This window comes from Lepisosteus oculatus, chromosome 8 (assembly GCF_040954835.1).
Source record: "Lepisosteus oculatus isolate fLepOcu1 chromosome 8, fLepOcu1.hap2, whole genome shotgun sequence".
NCBI classification, from domain to species: Eukaryota; Metazoa; Chordata; class Actinopteri; order Semionotiformes; family Lepisosteidae; genus Lepisosteus; species Lepisosteus oculatus.
This window is the reverse complement of record NC_090703.1, coordinates 37001183-37026467: the sequence shown is the minus strand read 5'-3', so window position 1 is coordinate 37026467 and position 25285 is coordinate 37001183. Positions and strand designations below refer to the sequence as shown.

At 36.3% G+C, this 25285-nt stretch overlaps 1 protein-coding gene across 1 annotated transcript in view; it reads right to left on the bottom strand.

The window, feature by feature from the left end:
• Positions 1-3338: 3338 nt before the first annotated feature.
• The window catches only part of atrx (ATRX chromatin remodeler), a 105147-nt gene continuing 83200 nt past the window's right edge, over positions 3339-25285 (bottom strand). The window contains exons 31-35 of the mRNA XM_015351067.2: positions 15026-15175; positions 10471-10596; positions 9966-10061; positions 6834-6962; positions 3339-5116 (exon numbers count right to left, since the gene is read on the bottom strand). Of these exons, the coding sequence (XP_015206553.2) occupies positions 4859-5116; positions 6834-6962; positions 9966-10061; positions 10471-10596; positions 15026-15175 (759 nt within the window). The 3' untranslated portion in view covers positions 3339-4858. The remainder of the gene's footprint in view (positions 5117-6833; positions 6963-9965; positions 10062-10470; positions 10597-15025; positions 15176-25285) is intronic.

Here is a 25285-nt window from a genome sequence, read left to right as displayed (position 1 = left end):
AGTACCACCACTCTCTAGAAAAAGATACTTTCTGAAAAAGCCTGAGAATCAGTGATAGGTTGAATGGAATACTGCCAAAGAGCTAAAAAATTCTTCAACACTAGTACCCCTCTAACTCAGACCTTAGTGTTGACACTGGCACACTTTGATACAGTGGTAGCAATAGTGTCAGGTGAATGAGCTGAACAGATTCTCACCGCAGCTTGAATAACATAATCGCTCCTCTGGTGAAACCACTCTATTGTGCAAGACATAAAGAGAACATTTTTGGAAATATTGCAGTCAAAATATGACCCTTTCAGGCTTTATTATTGTATTGTACTGTATTATTGCCAACGTACTGTATGCTACCTATCAAAACAAAATGGTGATCACTATCAACAATTTTTAATAACATTAAGCCCTGCTTTTTGTGGATTTACTTCTGGTTATGTTCCCGTGTTTTAAGAGACATAAGCCAAAATGTGCTTTCATATGTAAGTTTTTTTTGTTCCATTTCTTAAATACAGCCTTCCATCTACAAGTCTTTCTGAAAATTACCTAAGGATAATGATCATTGCTAACCTATGTCACGCCCACTCCCTGCTTCCTGCTCTTGGCTCCTAGAGAATCCTCAGAGTTGATGGTTTTTAAGCAATCACAGCATTTAATTAACATGATGTGTGTAAGGATTACATTATTAGTCAATGATTTTCTTCACTCAGTTCTTGGTCTTAGAAATAGACCTCCAGCACTAGGTTCACTGCTTACAAAAACAGATGGAATTGTTCTCAACTATCTTATCAGCTCTTAATACTGTACATGATAATTAATGATATCCAGGCACAGGTATAAATTACAATGTACTGTATCAGTACCCCTGGAATCATGTTTCTTATTTCTGCAGGAGCCCAGGTGTTTCCAGACATGTGGAAACAGAAACTTGAGTGAGACAAAGTCCTGAAACCCAATCTTTGTTACCACAGATCCTTTCCTGAGCTCATAATGGCTCAGATGGTTTTAATCCAAGAAATAATGGAACAGAATTCAGAAATAAAGGTGGGGAACACCTGTCAATAAAGCAATTAAACTGACACTAATGTATCAGTGGATTAATCAATGTTGGTTAAATTTGTAATTATGAATTCATTTTAATTAAGATAGTGTTACTCTGTTGCTTTTCATGTCAGTTCTTATTTTGGGGGACTGGGAGGACAGAAACCAACAGTGGAAAATGTAAGCCAAGGCCCAAGTCCCTCTAAATTAAAATGGAATATCTCAATACACAATACTTGCACTCAATACATTAGTGTAAATGAAGACCCAGGGACACCACTGGAAATGATGTAACACAGAGAATTGTGGGAGTAAACAGCGTGCGACTGATGAATTCTTAGAACATGAAGGTACAGGCAACCAAACTAGCTTTGTGGGTCGAGTGGTTTGCAACCTCTCATTATTTGCATCTAATTATTAATAATTTTTATCTGTGTACAACTGACCATGATGGACAAAAACCACATATGGTAAATGGGTTAGATATGGTACACTGATGATGGTAACTGTTTTCTTCTCAATTTCCTGAACTGTGACATTTACCATGGATATATTTCTACGTGTAGTTCAACATGCTCTCTGAATACATTTCTACTTGCAGTGATTTACAATGTATTTCTCTGAGCACTGTCACACACTATTAACATATTTCTGCTTGCACTGTGGCATACAAGATGAATTGCAATCCGCTTCCAAACTGTGCAGGCCTTTATGCCTCTTGTAGCTAAACACTGTTGTGCTGTAAGCCTTTCAAACGCTGGTCTAAAACCAAAACCCTCCGTTAGCAACATCCTAAACGGTAACAAGGAAAAAGTGCATATTGGTTTGTGTGAATTTAAAATATAAAACATACATTGAAATGTAGCACTGGGAAAGAGTCAGGTTCATTGTGCTTTGGAAAAAAATCCACTTAAATCAGGATTTCTAAGGTAAAAAGACTAAGAAAACTAAAAAAAAGAAAAGTGGGGTAGCTTGTTCCAGTCTCCTACACCCTACATTTTTATGTTATTGCCATTCCCACACAAGACATACAAGACACAAACTGGCAATTTCCAGCACCCCAACAAACCTTAGTACAATTTGTGCAAACTGGATAACCTTATCTGAGTTTAAACAATGCTAACATGAGATTTTTTTTAATAATCTGTGCATTTTCTTCCTCCTCCATTTGATCTTTTTGCAGACTTTCACTCATTTTAGTGAACATCAATGTCACAAATCAATGCATTCACCCAGCAGCTGGATTTAATAATGCTTGGAAGGACCATATAACATTGCTTTTTGTGATGAAAAAGGCATTTTTCTTGTACTTCTACTCTTGAACTTTATAAGCCAGTTTTGCTGTACCTGTGTAGTCCCAGAAGTAGAGCTGATCATACTGGAGGGATAAGGGGAGGAGCCAAAAGCACCCTCCATCCTCATGAGACCTGGGTGAAACACACCCAGTCAAAGCTCACTTGCAGTACTTTGGGAACTGGAAGGAAGCCAGATCATGGAGCAGAAAGCCATGTGATGACAGAGAACACACACAGCACACAACACAGACGGGGACAGAGCAGAAGACTCAGAAATTGTGAGCCCATGGGTCTGACTAGCAAACCACTGTGTATCCCTGTTTAAGTATTGCCATGTTAACTCACAAAATTATATTCCATTTGATTTTATTTGGTTTTGCAGTATCCTTTTACTATTCCTCATAGAAGTTCCTAATAGAACTATTAACTTCTACCTTAGCTTTATATTGCCCCCTTGAAAAAAAAACTTTGGTGCATAAATAGTTCTTAAAATCTGGTTTATCTGTGTATACTGCATAATATTAAACTCTGGCAGGCCCTACCCTTGGGTAGATCAGGTATTGTACATTTACTAATGTCGGAAGCAACAGGGATGGATTGAAATTATATTGGTGCCTTTTTGTATGCTTTCTTTAAAAAAAACAATATTCACACAAGGTTGGAACATTGTTAGAACTTAAAGAGTTAGAACTGTCATCTCAGAGCTTCCAGGTCCTGGTGTCATTTCTGAACTGAGGTACCTTTTGTGTGGAGTTTGCATATTCTCTCCATAATAACGCGGTACACCTGTTTCCTTCCACTAGGTCAACTGGTGTCTACAAGCTGTCCGTGTGTCTTCCCTCTGAAGGACTGAAATCCCATCCAGGGTGTAGTATCGCCCTGGGCCCTGTGTTTTCCCAGAGGAAACACTCTGGCAAAAGGTTTGCCAAGAACCTCAACAGACAAGCGGTTTCTCTGATCCTGGATGGATGGACTATTCAGGCATACTTAATAACGCTCTTGGCTTCCTTTTTAGTTTGAGAATTTTTATTTCAAGGCGTTTGTCTCCATTCAAACTGAGCATGCTTAACAAGTTATTGCCGTCAAAGCAAGGTTAAAAGGGTAACCCTGGGCAAAGGAAATCAAAACTCATGAGACAAAGAAAAGTATTTCTAATAATTCCACCTTGCGGCAACAGTAATGTTGAACTCTGACAAGTGCAATAAACACAGTTATAAATACAAGAAAAACACCTTTTGGTCACTTTATTAATCTTGATATTAAATATGTATCTAGTAAATAGCAGGTTAATGGCAAAACACAGTTAGGTGTATTTCTAGCATGAAAACATTCTCGGGAGAGAAAAAGAGTCCCTGTACATTTTCTAAAATACACCTTGTGCAATTAGAGGAGCTCTGGTCTCCAGTACGAATTACATTGTTTTCAATTAATCAAACTGTCATCACAGCTGCGCAAATTCAGCATTTGAAGTTAGATGTGCCAAAACAACTACACAAGTGGGACAAAACCAGGAACAGTACCACAGTACTATGCTAATTAACACTTTACAACAAAAACTCAAAGAGATTACAAAAGTTCATAGAATACAGCAAGCAGTTGAAACACAACACAGGCAGTCATTTATTTTGATTTAGCAACATCTAGAATAATCACCTCTAAGCATTATACAAAAAAGTCCAATATTCAACACATTTATTAATAATTCTGTATTTATGTATAAGAACTAATTATAAGGCTGCAACATTTTTTTTCCTTTTTGGTGTTGATACAATTGTCTCCTGGAGACAATTACCATATCATTCACCATGAAACACTAATTAAAGATTGGCAAAAGTATTTTAGAAGGGAAGGAACACCTCTCTTCAAGGCAGCAGTTCATAAATTAATTTTAAAAAAGGGTGTTCATACCATCTGCAACTGTACTGTACGTGCACACAAAATAAAAGTTCAGGTCACATCCAGCCGGAAATGCAGGGAATTTTTAGAAAGGTAAAAAAAGGACCACTGCCTAGATAAACATACTGTACTAACACGTCAAGAAAACTGCAGGCGGAATTTATTTCATTAGATTTATTTATTCCACCTGATTGTTTTTAAATTAAATGTGTAGCGAGCAGTACTGTGGTCCCAAGAAACCATTCTGGATCAGAATATGAGGAAGTCCTATACTTTCTCCAATATTTTCCTTTTAGTGTGTGTGAGCTTGTTTGGAGTTAAAACCATAGTCCGGGAGATTACAGGCGATAAAATAATATAAACTTCAAAAGCATTTTTTTGGGGGAAAAAAATCTATTTAAAAGATTTAAAAGAGAATATGATATCTAGAATAACATTAAGGCTATATATACAATTTCAAAACAATTGCAAAATCCCTTCAAATTGTCTTCAAGCTTTGCATACATCTCAGGACAGCCTTTCTTCTAGATGGAGTGGTGCTGTATAATTCAGCTGTTGGAGTCTGTTAAGGAGTACGGACTTCAAAATCACTTGTTCTGTTGCACTTCCCAAACTGCAAGTGCCTGCCTTTTCTAATTCCCTTGAGACGGACCTGGGTTTTTGCTCCTCATCTGAGTTGTGGGAGATGGAACCCTCTGCAGACCTGGAGGCTGCAGGCCACCACTGAGCTGCTGGTACAAGCTCAGCAGATCCAGCTGGTTGAAGCCATGGGCGCCCATGACCCCCTTCTGCATGGCCATTTGGTTCATCAGGTTGGCCCGATTTGCCAGAGCCATTTGCTGCTCGTGGACTTTTCGGTTGGTCAGCACCTTCTGGACATACATGATCAGCTGTCAAAAAAAAAAGGAGGCTTTATTATTCACGCCATCTCTGTTTCAATTTGATTGTCACAGAAATAAAACACTGGCCAGCCTTGGTGTGACCAGTGACCAGGGTGGTTGTGTTTCAATAAATGGCAGGGATAGAAACATAGCCTGAACCTGCGTTTTATACAGGTTGGGCTTCTCCTGCCACTGCAAGGGAATTTAGACACATTGGCAAATGCCACAGCACAACACCAGCTTAGTTAGATAGATACTTTATTGATCCTGTGAGGGAAATTGCAGAATGACCGTGCAAAAATTCCCGTACTCCAGTCTACTCCGAAAACATCTATTCCGTTTTCTGTTTTGATGGCTTTTATGCTACATTACCCATTTTCTATTGCTTTTTACAACTGGTGTACTATTTCATGCGATGATTGAATATATACTGCTATTACATGCAAAATGAATCTGTCAAACTGGACAGAAATTAATAGCAATTGATTAAGCAGTATTTTAATTATCACAATACGAGATAGAACGAGTAAGTAACTGCAATGCAAAATTGCTCATTAAAAGTGATACAATTAATCGGTTTGTTCTGGAACATGTAAGTTGAAGTAGTATGTGAAGACAATGCACTATGTTTCACTTTGTGAGGTTGTCACCTACTTAATTCCTCCAGTAACAGTATTTTGTAACTTTAGTAAATAAGGTGATTGAAAGGAGTTCTAACCAATCCCATATTTTCTCTAGATCTTGCTGGAAAACTTCAGCAGAAATGTCAAACTGTGTTAAGTGCCTCCCTGCCCAATAACAGTGAAATCTGGATATCAGAAAGTCAATTATACATTGCTGAAGCAAAGAAGTGCTAACAGGAAGTACAGACTTGCTTAAAATAAGATAACATTCAGTGCTCAAGACATTAAAAAAAGATCTTCCAAAAGTGAATGTCGCCAAATGGGTTAAAAATTAAAATTCTATTCGGGGCACTGTGTCGCTCATTCAGCATCTTTCATGTCACAAAGCATCAATATAAATTATCTAAATATTTGGTTTAAGATATCAGGCCCTGCAGAGAGTGATGGAAAGCAGTAAATCAAGAAATGTATTTCTTATTTGATCACACACTCCAGAAAGATGAACTACTCTTAAAAAGTCTTCATATTTGTAGATTTAGAACAGACTTTCTTGCAAGTTAAAGTGGTGCTTACAAAAGACAAAGATGTAAAGATTTACATAGTCAGCAAATTTCTGTAAGAGGATCTTGTAAGAGAAGCAAAAGAAATGACTTTGAGCCCTGCATGAAGTAAATGATGCTCCAATTGTGGAGAGCTGACAGTACACTACATAGCAAGGGATGTTACTACAAAACCACCTTAAAGGTATATTCAGTACTTTAAATCTTTCTTATCTTTTGATGTATTCTATTCTACTACAATGTGTATTATATATAAACTATTCACTGAGATCATAACTTTTTTTAAATATTAAAAGACACTGCTCTCTGCACAAAACAGTGTATTTTAATTGCAGTGGAGCTTGCGTGAGTCTTCAGCATTGTTAGTGACTTAAAACAGTGCTGGATGCAAACTAGTGTAAAAGTTGGAAGCAGGTAAACCTCAACAATGAAAAGCCATTTGCTTTTTAAAAGCATCAAATTTCAAAGACATGAAAAGGGAGTGTAGATCCAAGATGCAAATGTTTCTCAGCCTCTCCTGTAAAAACCACAGAATGACCTTACTGTTTGCTGCTTGCTCAGGACATCTCTGTACACAGCCTCCCTGCGCTTCAGCTCCAGCTCGAGACTCGCCTGTCTGCCCAGAGCCATGGACTGAACCTGCGCTTCATTCAGGTTGGGGTTCTCTTGCCACTGGAAGAGAATTCACACACACTGGTCAATGCCACAACACAACACCAGCTTCATGACCCCGCGCAATTTCCCATACTCCAGTGTACCATTTTCCATTTACAAATTACTAGATTCTGAAGGCCAGTAACCTAGGTTTGGGCAATCACTAAATCCCCAAATTAAGTCGCAAGTCTATTTTTATTCTATTCATTTTCCATTTGCAATACTATGCAAATCACAAATTTTCATGATTCTGCGTTGATGGTTTTAATGCCACCTTATCTTTTTCCTGTTTTTTTACACCTGACATACTACTTCATGATAAAATTAAAAGTGTTGAATTGAAAAAAACTAGGAAAGCAATACTACATTCACGTAGTTTTAGCTCATCTGTTCAACTGGACATGCTAACCTCCAGCTGACATGAGCAGCAATCGATTAAGCAGTAGTTTAATAAAAGAACAACAGTGAATTAGAATGATGCTACAGGAAGTTAAGAATTTGTGCTCCAATTTGTCCAGATTTATTCACAACCCTATGGAATGGGGCCAGAAGTATTATGTCAAAAGAAAGGTTTATGGATTAGGTAGGGTTCTTTCTGGAAAAAAACAGTATATTGTAATAATTTATATTATTATACAGAGTAAAATGTCATATTTGTCAGAATTAATTTATGTCCAGAAAACACAAGTGTAACATTTATTCACATCCATGTAGTTATTTTGTAAATCCTCCTCTGACAGGGATTACACTGACGAAAAACGTGTCCTGTACTGTGACATCATGTTCTGGCACTTATGAGGGGGTTTGTGGTCATCAGGTAGCATTGCTCTCAGTCTCTTTAGACCCTTTAGTTTCCTTCAGAGCCTTCTTGAGACTGAACCACAAATGTGCAACTGCTTTGAGTTTAGAGATTGAGATGGCCAGTCAAGAACATTTGTGTGCAGTTGACCATTTCTTTGTTTTGTTTGGAAGCATGTTTTGGATCAGTGTCATGTTACTGAGTTCATTTTCACCCAAGCATGAGCTTTCAGAGAACCCGGTGTCTGGCCAAAATGTCCAGGTCATATTGGAGTTTAGAATTCTCCATTATCTTTATCAAGGCTCAAGGACTCACGGGTACAAAACAACCCCAAAACATAATAGTCCTCCTGTCACATTTCACAAAGGAAATGAATGGCAATTCAAAATAGTAATTGGTGACACTTGAAATATCGAAGACTCTAGTTTGTTGGAGACCATGTGCTGACTTCAGATTACAGAAGACCTGAATCTCTTGCCTCACAGCCCGTGGAGGCCAAATAAATTGCATCTTCTATCCAACAGCCTTTCCTTTATACCAGTAGACTTCAATTTAAATTAAAAATAACGGATACTGAAGTGGAGAGAGGCAGATTCAGGTTCTTGAGTGTTCTGTTATAGACATTCCCCCGTTTATAGAGCCATTGCCTTCTCATTTGTCTTCAGAGAGCTCTGTGACCTTAATCAAAATGATGCATGTTTCCACCCACTGTCTTTTTTGTATCACCTCCCTTTATACCCTAGGAGAACAAGAAACCTTCAGGTCTCTGCCTAGATCTGCTTTCCATTGCATTTCCAAACAGCAGAATGTTAATATAGATTTTTGAGGAATTGTATTTCTTTTATTCCAATGACATTCCAATTAAAATAATATTTTAATTTTTAAGTAAGATACTCTCCAATCCACAATGCTGATCTTAGCATCTAAATCTGTCACAGGATATTTTGTGTTCCATTTTAATTGAATATATACTATTGGATAATGAAACTCAGCCAGCAAATCTGTTCACATATGAAGACTTGTTTCTGCACCACTGTGAAATAGAAAAAGAGCATTACACTGCTCCTGGAATACATCCACTTTCTGAAGAGTACAGTCTTCCTTAAGGAGGTCACACTTTTATGTATTATAAATGCTTTTGATTACTTATGTTTGACTCTTCATTCCACACAACAATGGAATTTTAAGAATGACAACTCTAAATGTAATCCAGCTATAGACCCATTAACAATACTACAGTAATCGTATTCTAACCTATTGTCCAGCTCTTCACTAAGAATGTACAGAATGTACTCACAGACTAACTTTTTTTCTTTTTCCTTCCATTTAATCACCATTCCACTGATTTGATTAAAGGTATTACAACTGAAAATTCATGTTATAGAACACTACAGTATGGCTGACAGCAATAACAAGGAGAGTTACTAACATATATTATTGGCTGTACTGTAAGCCTTTATTTTTTTGTTTAATTTTAATCTTTTCCAATACTTCTATGGAGAACCTAACGTGAAACTACATTTGTGCTATACTGTGGAGAGGTATTTCAAGTTTCTTCAAGTTACCTCCTAAAGGGTTGAGACATCTAGATGCCATGCCCCTCATTTTAACTCTTGGAACAACCCTCCAAGATATTTGAGGTAGTGGGGCCAGGGGTTCAATGTCATCCTGAGACAACCACCTTTTTGGAAACTGCACAACCTCATAATGTTACATCAATTAGTAAAAAACAGCTCCATTAAGTGGTAAAGCAAACACAAGGCACAAAATATCTATACCAATAAGGATACAATAATATCCACAGTTTATCAATATCATTCTCAGTAATACTTTAAGTCGTCAAATAAGATCACAGCAATGAAACAGTTCAGGATATGTAGACAAAAAGATAAAATACACATAGTCAAAATCCTGAAAAAGAAAGAAATTAAGCTCATTAATGTGACCAACTGCCTTAAAAAACACCTGAGTTTGGATCAAGTTTGGAATATAATAACCTAAGATGTTTCAGGAGGTATTTTAACGAGGTCTTAGCCTACTAACAGGAAAAAGTAAGAGGGCCTAATGATTTCGATGACAAAATATCTGTTTGTAGCTGAGTTACATGAAGAAGTGACATATCTGTCACCGTCTAGAAATTTAAACCTTCATGGGAGGTTGTGGGACAGTAATATCTGCTATGAACAATGGGAAACATGTAAACTATGTTTCAATCTACTCACCACAATTCCTATGATATCTTCCAGGCTCTCTCTTGGGATAGCTTTGACTGCATTGCTAGCCTCCACAACCTTCTCACGTCCCTGGTTTATAAGGTCCTTTTTGACAAACCAGATAAAAAGGCATCACAGCACAATAAATATGCCGGGAATAAACAGCATTAACATGGTATAGAGCACAGAGCTGAGCAAAGCCATGAGGTTTATACTTTAACACTTATTCCAATAATTCGATGCACTGTAGCACTAAAACAAAAACAGACAATGTTAGGCACCCAGACTATAATGACACACAGAAAAAAGGGTACATTTATTTCCATTTAAAAATTTCAGTCCCTTAAAACGTCGGCAGTGTGCCTATCAAAACAAGTCACTGCTTTTGGGAACAACATTCTTTTTTGAGATATAAAATCCGTAAAATACACAGCACAAGCCATTCTCTACACACGAATACATGTCGCAATTAGCTCACAAAGAATGCAGAGTCCATTTGGATCTCATTACGTACCTCCAGCTGTTGGTTAGTCATTGAGGTCAGTGCAGCTACATTGAAGGGGAAATATGCATTTGGAGCGCCCGTGTTAAGATGTGAATAATGAAACCCAGATGGCACGTTGACGCGCATGGAGAGACCCTAGAAAAGAAAGTTGTATGTTTAAAAGAATATAAAAGGCCGTTTGACCCTTTCTTGCCTGGAAGTGATGAGGCACTTTCCCGCTGAGCGAAAACGACAGAAAATCCAGAATAAAACACCAATACTAGCAAAAACAATTTGCGAGCAATTAAAATTTTCAACTGCAGTCATGACAAAAACGATTCAAAATGACAAGTTAGAAGAAGCTTAATTTTTTTAAAAGCTGCAAGATGTAACACTGATGTAACTTACTGACTCACTCTACAGTATATTTTCTCAGCTCACCTCAGATTTAAATCCTTGGCCTTACCTTCAAACCTCTCCTCTCTCCTTTTATCATCTCCCACAGGACGGTAACTAACAAGATACTAGTTATCTCTTCCCTCCTTGACTGTTCCTCAGCCAGTTCTCAAGCTACACATCTCCAACACCTCTTCAAGACAAACCTGTTCAGACTGCACCCACAGGTCCCAGGATTCATCCCTGTCTGGTATAATTGCTGATCATTGTAGTAGTTTGCTTATTGTTATACTATATGTAGAATTACTATAACTGTATATCCCCCACTGAACTGGACTGAATTTGGATAGTTAATTAACTGTTGTGAATGTAAATATCATTTTCCAAAGCCTTGTTCTCTATCTATATATAATAATGACAATCGTCTAAATCTTTATATATAAGCAAATCAAAAAATATAACAATTGCAAATGAAACATAAACACTGTATAGAAGCATAATTGTTTCACTAACAAATGTTTTAAAACAATTGTGTATTCAAAACGTTTTTCGATGCAATAAGGACCAAACAGACATACTGCATTACACTAAATAAATCTGTTATATTTTAAAGAATGATACCAAAAGGCAGAAATGACTTGGCAACTCAGACACTGCATGTGTGTACTATTGAGGGGGCTGAGACTGAGATAAAAATCAAGCTTTCGGTTTGGTTACATATCACTTTAGGAAAGATCTCCAACTTGATTTAGCCTTTACAGCAGAAAGAAAATAAGTTATTAAAGCAATAAAATGTACTGTAAATGAGCTGAATGGAAGAAATGGAAAACAGAATAAAAGCTTCTTTTTCATGTGAATAATGTGCAAAACCTATGGATCTAACATTTGCACTGGAGCAAGCTGGATAGATACGGGTTACTTGCTGTTAAATGTGGAAGCAAGGCGTTCCTATCAGGTCAGTTCAGCGAGTGTTGAATAGACTAATGAAATTACAAGTTAATGGCATAAGACACGATCCTATTTCTCTGTTTGAAAAGACAGCAAGTATTTAAAGCTGAATCTATGTGGTGACCTACATACAAGAACCCTGAACCTTTGTACAGAATACAGACTAACTCAACTGAATGGTTTAAACTTTCATACAGTCCCAGTAACTTCTGGTTATGTATTTCTCACTTTCACTTTGTCTGAAAAACAATTTTTGGAAAATATCTCTTTGCATGAATAAACATTACGCAGTGAAATAATAACACAAATAGACAGGACAGCTCAGTCCAGTACACGAAATGTGACAGAAAGACACACAAGCAATTCATTATGCATGTCTCAAAAAAGGTATTAGCACCTGTTTCAGCCAAAGTCTGATCTCAAAGAAGCTTATTTTTGTAAATACTGTTGAATTAAGGTCATGTTAATTGTTTTCCTCTGGATTATTCCTGAATACCTCAAATAAAAGTGCCTTGCATGGGGTCAAAACAAATTTAAATGGCAGGAGATGAAAAGTATTCAAAGGTTTTGAAATATAATTGTGTTCTCTATAAAACTAATAATAGACATGACAAAGCTGAGCTTAATGTCACGAGAGGAAAGCACAAGAATAGCAGGAATAATAATCATTAAAAAAAAGTACTGTATAGAATGAATTCTAGGATTACCCTGCCACTCAAGAACCGCAGAGGTCCCGCTGAGTGGAGTTTTTCCTTTCAAAATAAACTCTTATTAACTAGCTGATGAAATGTTCTGAAAGACATGGACTGCAAGCGCACTCTCACGGTAATCTTAAGATAATAGCATGAATTTTAGTAAGGTTCACAAGGTTACACAACATATCACCGTGACAGTGAAACTTAACCAGACTGCCGAATAAAACAGGGCGTGTTTTCATACTGCTGACAGAAAGATCACATTTTATCACTATTAATATTCCACTGGGAAGTGATTTCATAAGAGTTTCATGAGCACACTTTTAACACCCCAATCCATGAAGAACAGACTTTTTAAGAAGCCTTTTAACAAAGAGATTATACAAATTCACAAACTTAGTTTAATATTATTTTTTTAGCTCAGGATTTAGCTCTAGAACAATTACTGTATTACTTTGTGTTAGGTTACAGAATTAATGGCATCGTTACAATCTAAAACCCTTACAATTTACTTCAGTAGCATACTTCACGATTTCTGCATGATTACATGATATTAACTGTGTACCACAAGACTATCTATTCCCATGTACTGTATCCAGTATATAGTATACTTTGTAATTGATAATATATCACTGAGACTCCATTGTTCTTATGTGACACTGCCGTTCTTCAAGCAATTTTGTTTTTCTTTCTGTTTCACACTGTATTAATTATGCTATGCCAAGTAATAGATGACTATCAACATTTCAGTATCAGTATTTCTGATAATGACAAAATGTTTTAAAATAGTTACAAATAAGGAGGCCATTTAGCCTGTAGCTGGGTAGCTTGTTCCATGTTCCTGCAACCCTATGGATAAACTGCAAGTGCCTACTGTTCTGAGTCCTAACAAGACTGAACCTGATCGCAGTGCCTCTGGCATCCATGTCGGCTTGATCCTAAACAGCAACATCTGCACTTGGAGCCTAGTTTAAAATAAAATTAATAATCCAAAGTTTGCCATCTCCTTTGATTTTTGGAGGACATGAGCTTAAGGTCTACATTTGTGCAACTGTGAATAATTCCACATTCACGGAAAATCAGTGTCAAACAGTTCATTATCTCTAATGTTTTGGTAGCAGTAAATATGATATATTTTTCTAATTTGTGAAGGGTGTGCTATCTCACTGCTATTGTGCGTGCATGTTTGGTATGGGTTACAAATATGTTTTTCTGTTTTATATATGATAAAAGTGATCATTCTTTCCATTTCAATATCACACGCTATTTAAAATTTAACCAAAGGAATAACAATGTGAATTTATTTATGAAAGTTGCTGGAGGAGTGGGTTATTGTTTTACATTTTTAAAATGTCTATAAAATTGCTGTGCTTTGAGGGACATGATGGTAGAGGCCTAGGGGAAGATTTGGACTTGCTAAGAACTGATGAACTGGTGACATAGTTTGACCACCATACTGTATTTGTCAACAAATGTTGACCACAAGGCAACAGGAATGAAATCTGGCACAAGTATAATAGGGCACAATCCATATCAAAGTAGTTTGAAACAAGCTGCTACGCTGAAAATCTTGGCAGGCATGAGCTAATCAATCACTTGGTAAGTCATGTCCTGATATGTTGCAGTTCTCTTCAACAACTACTTGCTCAAACTGAGTAGGTATCCTTCTTGTATTAATATCTTAATATGATTAAATAGATCATCTGCCTAAACCCAAATGGCTATATGACAGCCATTCTGCTCTCATAACTAGCACTGCCTCTGACTTGGACATCACTGTACCACTGCCTTACAACGTGGAGTGATTGGCCATGTAACTTGGTAGGCATCATTTGATCAAAACTGGAATTTCATTAAATTTCATTAAAATAAAACAAGGTTCTTGCATAAAATAGGGAGGCTGTGTGACTTAAAATTTGTTGCCATTGCACAACCCATACTGCGAACTACTCCTGAGCAAAAACTGTTTGCTTCAAACTTGATGGGTACCATTCCAGTGACAATTCAATTACTATATGATAACAGATTTATCCAAGTAGGCTGCCTGACCAGTATGGTTTTCTTTTTCATGTTTTCTACACCACAAACTGCTATTATACAAAACATGTTGGCCACTTAACCCTCAACTTAGGGGCAACATTTTCTGACTATACCATTAGACTAAGTGTGCCTGGATCTAGTTTTCTGAACCAATGAAAACTCTGAATGATACTGCCGGAGGCTGTTGGCTAATGCTGGACTCTCTAATGAGAGGCCACAGCGGCTGTGACAGGTGGCAAGTGCGGTCTTTTCTATATAAACTGGTTGCCAACTGAGACAGCCTGACTAGACTCTAGAAGGCTGCTGTTTGAGAGACGAAATTGAAGAACTTTATTTTTAAATAAAAGGTTTTTAGTGTCAATTTTTTGTAAAACTATGGCCAGGCACCATCACATATTAGTCCAACCTGTCACGGATGGAAAATACAATACTTTTCCACACTGCAGAATAAATGCAAGGGGTGTGGAGGTGATCAGAGGGGTTTCTGCAAAGTGTATTGCACTGACCTTCTTTTCAGCTTCGTACTCTGCCCAGGCGGCCTTACGGTCCTCCTCACTCAGGGCCTCCTCCTCTTTGTGGTCCAGCAGGGAGTCATGTTCATGGTAGCCGACAATCTGCTCCTTGAAGCTATGGAGCAGTTCTGCGAGGAACGGATCCTGGAAAGAAACAAAACATGTTTTTGATTGACAATATTCTTTGTATGTGCTCTCAAATTCTCACAAATCTCCTCCAGTAGACAGCATTTGGAAAGCAGTACAGTTTATTAAGCTAAAGAACACTTAAGAAGCAAAATAATTTGTCTACCTGCTTTCTCATATTTAACTTGCTTGTAAGAAATAAATGTTTTCATAAGGCCATAAAAATGATTAAATTTGTTAATCTTTTTCCCCCATCTCATTTGTTTTACCTTCCTTTCTAAATCTAAATTTGTCCTTAAACCTTCTATAGCATCCTATTACATCCTCACGTTTTAAACTTTTCTGTTTGCGTGACAAGTTGTATTTTTTCTCTCTCACTTTAGACAGTTCTAATATCAGCACAGGAATGTTAAATAAGCATGTACACCGTCAAAGTGCTGTATTAAATATGCTCTGCATATTGTGAACTTTATAGTACCAACAAATTACACCTGTTCATAGAAATGGAGGATTAATCTAGGTACTTTTGAAAGCACAGTAAGCTCACAGGTACACAGTCAGCTCAGAAAACACAGGCAGACTGAACTCCAATAACACTGATAACTCCCAATCTACGACATGGTTGTTTTGGGAAATCCTGTTTGCAAGGGTCTATTCCATCCAGCATTCTCTAGACTATAAGGCCTGCGTACCATACAGAGGCTAGTTCACAGACTGTAGGTACGACCCCTTATTCATTAAAAGAATAAAAGAAGCCTTGCATTAGATCAGTGGTTCTCAAACTTTTTGGACCAAGTACAACCCCTAATCCAACCATCTGCAAGTCACCATCTCATAGGAACCCCAGAAATTCTCTATGACCAACATGAGCGCGCGTGCACACACACTCACACATACATATAATAAATATTATAATAATAATCTTTATTTCATATAGCGCCTTTAAAGGTGGCTTCTCAAAGTGTTTTACAGAAAAAAAACAGTAACAACAACTAATAAAAAAGCACCATTTCAGTGAGAGGGGTGAGCCTGTTTAGTCGAGCAAAGCAGATGTGAATTAATTTTTCGAGCCATGATACAATTCACAACAGAGTCTAACAGATTTTAAATCATCAGGCATTTTCTTGACGGTAAAGGTCTCGCAGTGGATGTTGCAATGCGTCCATTAATTTCTGGAGCAATCTCTCTAATTCGTGCAACTACACCGCTGTTGGCTTGTCATTGCTCTAGCACCTGGCGGCACTCCGTGTACCACTGCCGGTACGCGTATCACAGTTTGAGAACCACTGCATTAGATTATCACTACGTAACAAAAGCTCTCTTTGCTTTCTAAAAATAGAAGTCCCTGTTGTTTTTTAAGAAAAAGAGAAAGCTTACAATTGTCACCCTAGTCTGACATCTTCATGGCAGCAAAATCCTGAAAGGTTCTTGCTGCCCCATTAGACTAAATTTTGAACCAAACATAAGTCAGGAACCTGCCATATCACGACTGTATGACACATAAACATGACAGATTCAATAGCAGTGACCTTATAATTCAGTTGACTGACTTTCCCTTGAATTACCCGAGTGTGAATAAACCTAATACTTCATTAAAAACATTGCTCCATATTAACAGAAATTTGAAGTAGCAATGTACTGCAGTATTGTAAGAGAAAAATCAAGAGTCAAGCAATGCCAACATAATAACTTTAACACCTGTATTAAAGCATTTATTATAATATATTGTGCAAATTTACTTCTAAGGTGCAATTTGGCCTGTTTTAAGTTTACTTTAAAAACGGTTATTGAAAGTTACGTAAAATACAAAAACTGACCAAATTAAATGAAAGATGAAAAAAACTGAAGAAAAGAGTTAAAAACAAGTAAGGGGAGAAAAGAGATCTTGGTCCCCATACAGCTCCTCAGAAAGCCTGCCAGTATGAGGAATTAATTAATTGCTTATACTTATATACTGTAGCGCTTTTTCTGGACACTCCACTCAAAGTGCTTTACAGGTAATGGGGACTCCCCTCCACCACCACCAATGTGCAGCATCCACCTGGATGGTTAATTATACCTGAAAATTGACTGAAATCTGGAAGTCATCATTGAGCAACAGGAGTCTGAGGTTCAATGGTATAGTTACACTAGTTTCCTTTACAGAGCTAAAAATGCCCCTTTAAAGGACTTCCAAAATCTGGAATATTTTAATATATTGTATGTAAATAGGTTCCATTTACAGCTTGAGTAAATCTGTGAAAGTGTTGGTATTTTGAAACATTCTATGTAATTTTAAAATGAACTAACTTATATCTAGATATGATAGGAAATATTTTGCCCCAGATTACTGTACATTCCAACAATAACTACCACACAGCTGGTTATTCTATAATTTTGAAATTATATTCCTAATTTTGGAACTATATATTTTATTTATAACTCTCAGGAAATAATTAGTAAAAGGCTGTTTTTATATCTAAAAATATATGTATATCAAAATTGGGCACAGCCACACTAACAAATGTTTGGGAGCTGTAAGGTTAAGCTCCTGAAAACAAACCCCCAAAAAACTAAAAGATAAAACTAAAACACTTCAATGGACGTGAAATCCGTACCATGAAAATAAATCAATATAAGGGAGTATATTAATTTTAAATAAATACATATAAACTTTAACTGCTAAATTATTAATTAGATTAAACTATTATCAAATATCTATCTTCTCTTTATGAATTTGTTGAAAGCTAGTAAAGGTAGAGAAATCCAAGGAAGATGACTACTATTCAGTAGTATATTAAGGTTCAGCACATGCGAAGAGTATCCTAGGTACATTTTCCAAAGGCATGAGTACAGATTCCAACCAACGTTACCTTATAACCATAGCAATTTAATAATCATTTTGTAAAGTTCTAATGATGGGCTTGATGTTTACAAGTGTTACAAGTTTTTAAGCACAAAAAGTAAGCCGTTGACATAATTCAGCATGGTATGCATCATTTAGCATTAAACTTATCTGACATTTACTAAGTTGTTAACCACCTGATGTGCATGTAGAAGCAACTTTGCTTTTTAATTAATGTCCTGTGTGGATTGGATAACCATTCATTTCAGTTTGTTCAACTGATAAAATCTAAAATATGAAAAGATAGAGACAAACCACAAAAAGACAGCTGAACAGTGTAATCACTACGTAATAAAGTAATTATATTAAATGACCAGGAAATGGGTCTGTCCGTGAAGCTTTTGTTGAATATCTGTAGACACGTAGGTTTACCACTCTGAGAATTTTTAATGATCTATACATGTTTTGTTTACATACATTGTATACAGGTGAAAACATGGATACTGTATTTTTCATCTAAAACAGTAAAATTTAGGCTTGCATTATTCAAATATTTCAACTTCAACTGTGCACAATTATCTTTTTGGGAGACTTATGTGCAGACTTATCAGTCTCCAGCTACAAATCCCAGTGATCAGGTTTCAAAATCCTTCAGGAACAATCCTTCAACTTATTTTCCCTGACTTTCACCTGTAGACATTTAACCTGAAGTTCAAAGGTTATTAGCACAAACAAAATCAGCAGAATTCATGTCTATGATTCTTTTAGTTTTATGAATTATTTTGTGGTTAATGCTTTACAGTCAATGAAACAGAAGCTATGGTTAGACTGGTTCAAACATGTAAGTCTGTACAGTAGACAGACTGGGTGACTCGGTAACAATTGTTTGTATTTGTAGTAGTCTGATAATAGTTTAGGCCCGAATTCCTGCTTCTATGCTTAACAATATTACATTCAAGGAACAGCAGTGCATGCTGGGTCCTACACACAGAGTAAAATAACCCTGTGGACCGCTTCACACAAGTAAGTTTCATTGTACTAGCAGACTAAAAAATACATCTGGTCATTTACTGTATTGTATTACATGTTGAAAACTTTTGTTTGAAGACGTTTATTTATTGAGCACCATCCAAAATGAAAAAAAAAACTGTTTTGAAACTTTAATACTGAACAAAGAAAAAACAAAAAACAGAACTCAACAAGAAGTTATTTCTTCTTACTATGATCTGTTTACAAAATGCAGTTATAAAGCAGATGGATTGCTCCTGAAAATGTTGTATAAAAGCTCCTGGCACTATACAGTTTGAAGCGTGCAGGTTTTGAAGAGGTTCTTAAATTTTCATATGACTTTGGTTTCCATGACAACACTGTTATTGAAAACAATACCTGAATATTATATTCTCAGCCAGCATGGTCACCCAAACGTGGCTTAAATTACATTCAACAAAGTCTGTTTGCTTTCCTTTGTCTTAAGTTTTACTTTGGCATTAAATAAGACTCTAAATTTAAGAAACAGTATCATCTTAAGCCAAATCTCTTTATTGATAAAAATGAACATGAAGAATGTTCATCTCTAAAATTATTTCTAATTGAAGAGTAACAATGATTTGAGAACTACAAAAAAATCAAACTTATTTAAGTTTCTAAAAAATGCTCAAGGTATATTACCAGGATGGATCATATTTTCCTACTGCATTTGCCATGTGTAAAACAAAAATACTCTGACCAGTACCAATGTAAATGAATGACAAAGAAATAGAATTAAAGAAGAATTTCGAAATCATTTATCACACCACACCCATCCTTTCTGAATTATTTCACTGCAGCGGAAATAATTTCATGGGTATATTCCACAATGTTTATCTTTGAATTTGCAAAGATTATATTACACAGCAGAAAAATAAAAACATGCAATCAGAAGTACTATCCACCTTGTAATTGCTGAAAACTATATACTGTCCTTGGGTAATCATTCACGCCAAAAAAGAAACGTGCTAAAATAAATTTAAAACATTGAATTTTTCCAAGAAAATGGTATTAGCAACAAAGATGATTAAACTGTTGTTTATGCTTCCTTGAAAACATATTTCAAACAAATGGTCAAATTCTTTCACAAGGCCTTTTTCAAAACTAACAGCTTGAGCCTGAACTTGAGCCCATCTGAGCTCTTTTGAAGGGTGTCTGATACTAAGCTGTAAATGTAATATAAGGTCTTAAGGTCAAGTGACAGCATTGCAGTCACAGTGAGATATGTACATTTCTAATTAATCTATCTGCCAAAGCTCTGTAGGTGGTCCAGTCAGTCTAGTGCAGAACTAGGCCATGACTAATAACTGTAATACAAAGTGAGTGCTTATGAGGCTACACAAACTTGACTTCACTAAAAAACCCAATTCTTTATAACTGCCCCACACAACTCAATTCTTTTTCTTGTTCTTTTTTTAGAACAACTAATAAAGATGAACGTCTCTGAATGCAGGTTCCAATCGCTGAATGTGCAGCGGTCAACTAAATTTGCTTGATCTTGTGAGAGGAAAAAAAATCCCTTTTGGACTGAGAAAAGCAAAGAATTTTCCTGTTGGATGACACGGAAGGGACTGGTGGGTGGTCACGTTAAATCTTCAAGAGAAATGAGTGTTATAATGAAGGTCCCTTTTCCGATGCTAGAAATAAATGATTTTCGAATTAGCCTGTGCGCTATCAGGCAGTCAGATCTACTTAAGTCTCATAATACATGAAAGATCAATTGGCAGAAAGCATGTTTATCTGTACTGAAAAAAAAAACAATTTCTTAACTCTTTTGAGTGAACAAGCACTACTATAAAATATAAATTAAAAAAGAACAATAAAAAGAAGACAATATCAACACATAATGATGAAAGACATTTTGGGGAATCTTACAAATGACTACAGTTTGGAAATCTACAAAGTCAGGCCACGTATACTAGAAAGGCACAGAATGGATTATGTAATGCTATTCAATGAAGTGGCACAACTAAAATAACTACAAAAGGTGAAACAGTGGTAAATACCAATATAATGCAGTGCAAAATTGTTACCCTTACTATGGTGTTCTATTTTGTGAAATTACAAAACTGATGGGTTTTTAAATCTTATTTATGCAAAACTTGAATGCTCAAACTGAAGAATTCGAAGGATAAGTTACAGCAAATGTCAGCACAAACTAAAGAGAAAAAAATTCATTGATTGTGCAAGCATTCACATTCGTAAACTCAATTACAGCCGCAAGAGTTTTTTAGTCTCTGCCAACCTTGTACACTGGCTTGGTGCAATTTTGCCCATTGTTCTTGGCAGATTTGCTCCAGCTCTCTCAAGTTGCTTGGGAATCACTTACGGACAGAAGTTTTCGAGTTCACAGATTCACAATAGAATTCAAGTCAGAGTTTTGACTGGTCAACTCAAGGACATTCACTTTCCTATTCTTAAATCACCCCAGGTAACTGTCCTGCTGAAAGGTGAATTTGTTCCCAATTTTTAACTCTGTTTGCAGACAGAAACAGGATTTCCACTAGTATGTTGCCACACTATTTTTCTTTCAATCCTTACTTTCCAGTATCTGCGAAAGGGAAGCATCCCCATAGCTCAGTGTTGCCACCACCATGCTTGCCTATAGGTATAGTGTTGAATCCTTGGCCAGTTTCCTCCTCGTCTGGCTACTCAGTTTGGAGGGACACCCTGGTCTAGTTAGTCTTAGGGTGCTACAATGCACCTTCCATTTCTTGATGGTTAAGCAGACTGTGCTCACCAGAACACTCAAAGACTTCATAATCTTTTTGGACCCTTCTTGTGATCTGTGCTTTCAACGACATTGTGCCTGACTTGGGAAAGGTCTAAGTAACAGTTGTGTCTTTGTATTAAATTCAATTACTGATTAAGCAATCTCAAAAAAGAAGTTTCAGAGTATTCTAAAAATCTCGAGAAGCAATATCACTGCAGACACACAGAGGTTGCTCAACTAATAGTGTAGCTTGATTAGGAAGATTTGTGCACCTAAATTTTGGGTTGCAACAGCAAAGGGTTTAAATACTTACTCAATTAAATTATGAATGTTCTAGTTTGCGTTCACATTATGCACTTGCTTCTGTGTTGTGATTTGAACGTGTAGAGCAGGTTGTATATACTGTATAACAAATAATTACTTGACAGTAAGTGTCTTGACAGGAAATTTTTAAGCAATAAAACACAAAAACTGTGCAAGGGTCTGAATAGTTTTGCAAGGCACTGTATACCCAGGATAATGTGACATTTATACGTTAAGATGTAATTCTGTTTCCCTGTACTGTAGAAAAGTCAATGAGACACACAGTTACACAGAGACACAGTTACTCGATTGTACTTTACAGGAAAGCAATCTGTAGGTATATTTGAGCTAAGCACATTGTTGAGTATTTTCTTAAAGTGTGTAGTCATTTTGAATTACATTAAAACTTTAATTAATTTTGGGAAATTCAAGGCTCTAATGAACTTCTGGGTTTCCTTAAAGCTTACAATGTACACCTTTGATAAGCAGAATACACAGATTACATCCATAACATATCTTTATCCACATGGTCTTCTGTTACAAAATGTGCATATACAATCAGTGTATAAACCATAACACTACTGGATTCAAGAAGTCAAAATCTTCAAAGGCCATGCCAATGTCAAACAAGAAGCCATGAACCAGAGGATAAACTGCATTTAAAATTGAGAACAGCAGGTACAAAAAAGGATCTCGTCTTTCACAAAAAGCTCAATAAGTTCCTTATATCAACAGTCTAAAAGCAACTAAAAAATAATATGGGCTAAAGAATCCTCCTTATTTGCAATTCTTTTCATGTTCTTAAGTTCTAACATTCTTACAATATTGAAAATTTGGATAAAATTTGGATATGTTACAAAACGGGGTCCTTGCTACCATAATTGTCCTCTTACACTGCCCATCACAAAACAAGCCTCTTTCAACAATTTATTTACTTTTCTGGATTGCTGTGGTAGGCTACAATCAAAGTCCTGTGTAATTTACCACTAAATCTGAATGATACATCAGTTGAACTATGGTGATTAATAAGATTTCAAGAATAATTAAAGTGAAAATAATTTGAGTTTTGTAATCTCCTGAAAATGAGGGACAATTATAGAGATCCTATAGCAGATGGGGTCATAAAAATGAGTTGAAACTGTAATGGAATGCCATTTTAAAATTAAATCTAGCTATGTGGTATCCCCCCTTAAATAAAAAAATAAGAACAGGTAAAGAGCTAATAAAAAGTATTCCTTTATTTGGAATATGCATGTCTGTGCTAATCACGTAAAAACAAAATATTGCCCAAAGCTACATAACTTTGCAGAACACACACTAAAACAGGGGAATTCCTGCACCAAAAAATATGAGCAGAAAACTTTGAAATGGTAAAATGATTTAATAACATCATGCTGGAGTTGTACTGAGCATGAATTAGCCTTCAATATTTGATAGAAAAATATGGTTTAAACCTTCTCCTATTGACTGTCATACACTGTACGTGTAAAACCACATTGTTCAACCGTGCTAATGTATAGCAAATGTTGTTCAGTAGCTGAATATGTATGTTTTATGGTTGCACAATAGAGGATCAATTATTTCTCAAGAAAGCATAGAAATGTGGGTTTAACTTTTCAGCAAATAACACTATTTTCAAATTAGAATTTACAGTAACTGAATTTCAGTTTCCATTAATCATCCTGCATTCTTGTTTCTAAGCCTTTTATTAATCGACAACATCTGCAAAATAAAAGTTTTTTTTTACTCGTAGAACATTTTAATAAAGGATCAAGTCATGCAACTGCTGTGAGACACTATACAGTATATAACTGTATACCCTCTCCAACTGCGACAGTTACGTTCTTGATAATTCCTGCAGTAGGTAAATTTGAGGTTGGTAAGACCTTATGGGAAAGATAGGGTTAGGGGAACTGAAGTCATATTTAAACCTATTAAAATCCATCCAACTTTTTTTCATCTATAATAAATAGATGGCATAATTCTTACCTTTATTGTTGATGCCAAATTAGATTGGGTCGCATGGCTTGTATATGGCTGATACTGTAGTTTACTCACTTTTCTTTATTGTACATTCATTTACACCACAAAACCAACCAACCAACAGCCCTATTACTTAGTCCTTCACGCAACTTATCGAGCACTTTTAATATTTCCTTTTAAGCTCATCACAGGTCTAGATCATTTATGGTCCAGAGTCATGTGTTGCTTTCCACGGCCAGTAGAGGAATCCTACTCCGTTGGGCTCCAGGGGCACTGTACAATGGCTGACCCTGCGCTCTGACTCCAATCTTCTCTCCCTGTCCGTGTGTCTCATGGAGAGCAAGCTGGGGTATGCGAACAAAACAAATTCCTAATGCAAGAAATTGTATACGGCTAATAAAGTGATCCTATCATACACTGAGGAATCATATTAATGGAAATAGCGTCTAGTTGCAAAGGAAGCTGACCGAGAAAGAATTTTGGGGTTGCAAAAAGGTAGACAATTCTGCACAATCAAAACCATGTAAGTTAACTGGTGTATAACAAGGGATTACTACATTACTATAATTATAATCAATTTTTAACTTGGGTGAAAAGAATCCTTGGTCCATCTTTCTCCCTTAGCTCTGTCCATTTCTCTCCGAGCTTTCTCTTGCCTGTTATTTAGGAAAGCTGGTTCTTCTTATTAAAACAACACAAAGAAAATCAACATGTGCACAACACACCAGTTTGAAAAAAGCTTCCTACTTTTTGCTTCCCATTGGTAAAATATTAATATGGCTCTGCAGAGAGCACAAGCTCCCTTATTCTAACAAAGGTATAACCCTTGATAAAAAGCATTCTTCTCAAAATACATCATTTACAGGACAACAGTCTCAATGATGTGTCAAGAAAAAACAGTAGCAAATCCTTCCAGGGTTATTCAGATCTGAATTATATAATCAAAAGAAGAAATAGTTTTGAGATATATTACATAAGGTTACAAAATTCAAGAAGGCTATTAAGCCCATCTTGCTGAAATTATGAAAACATTCAACCACTTAAACATTCAATGAGACATTATACTGTATTACACTACATTATGTGTGGCTTGGGTCTCCATCAGGCTGAAGTTCCATGGGTGGGTTTGTAAGTTCTGCTAAACACAGACACTGCTGTAAGTACATTCCTGAGCACATGAAGGACCTACATGTGCTTTTTTAAATGGGACAACTAAAAACAGAAAAGGGCTGCTACCCCCTAAGCATTTTGTACATCACACACTTGTGGTTTTCATATT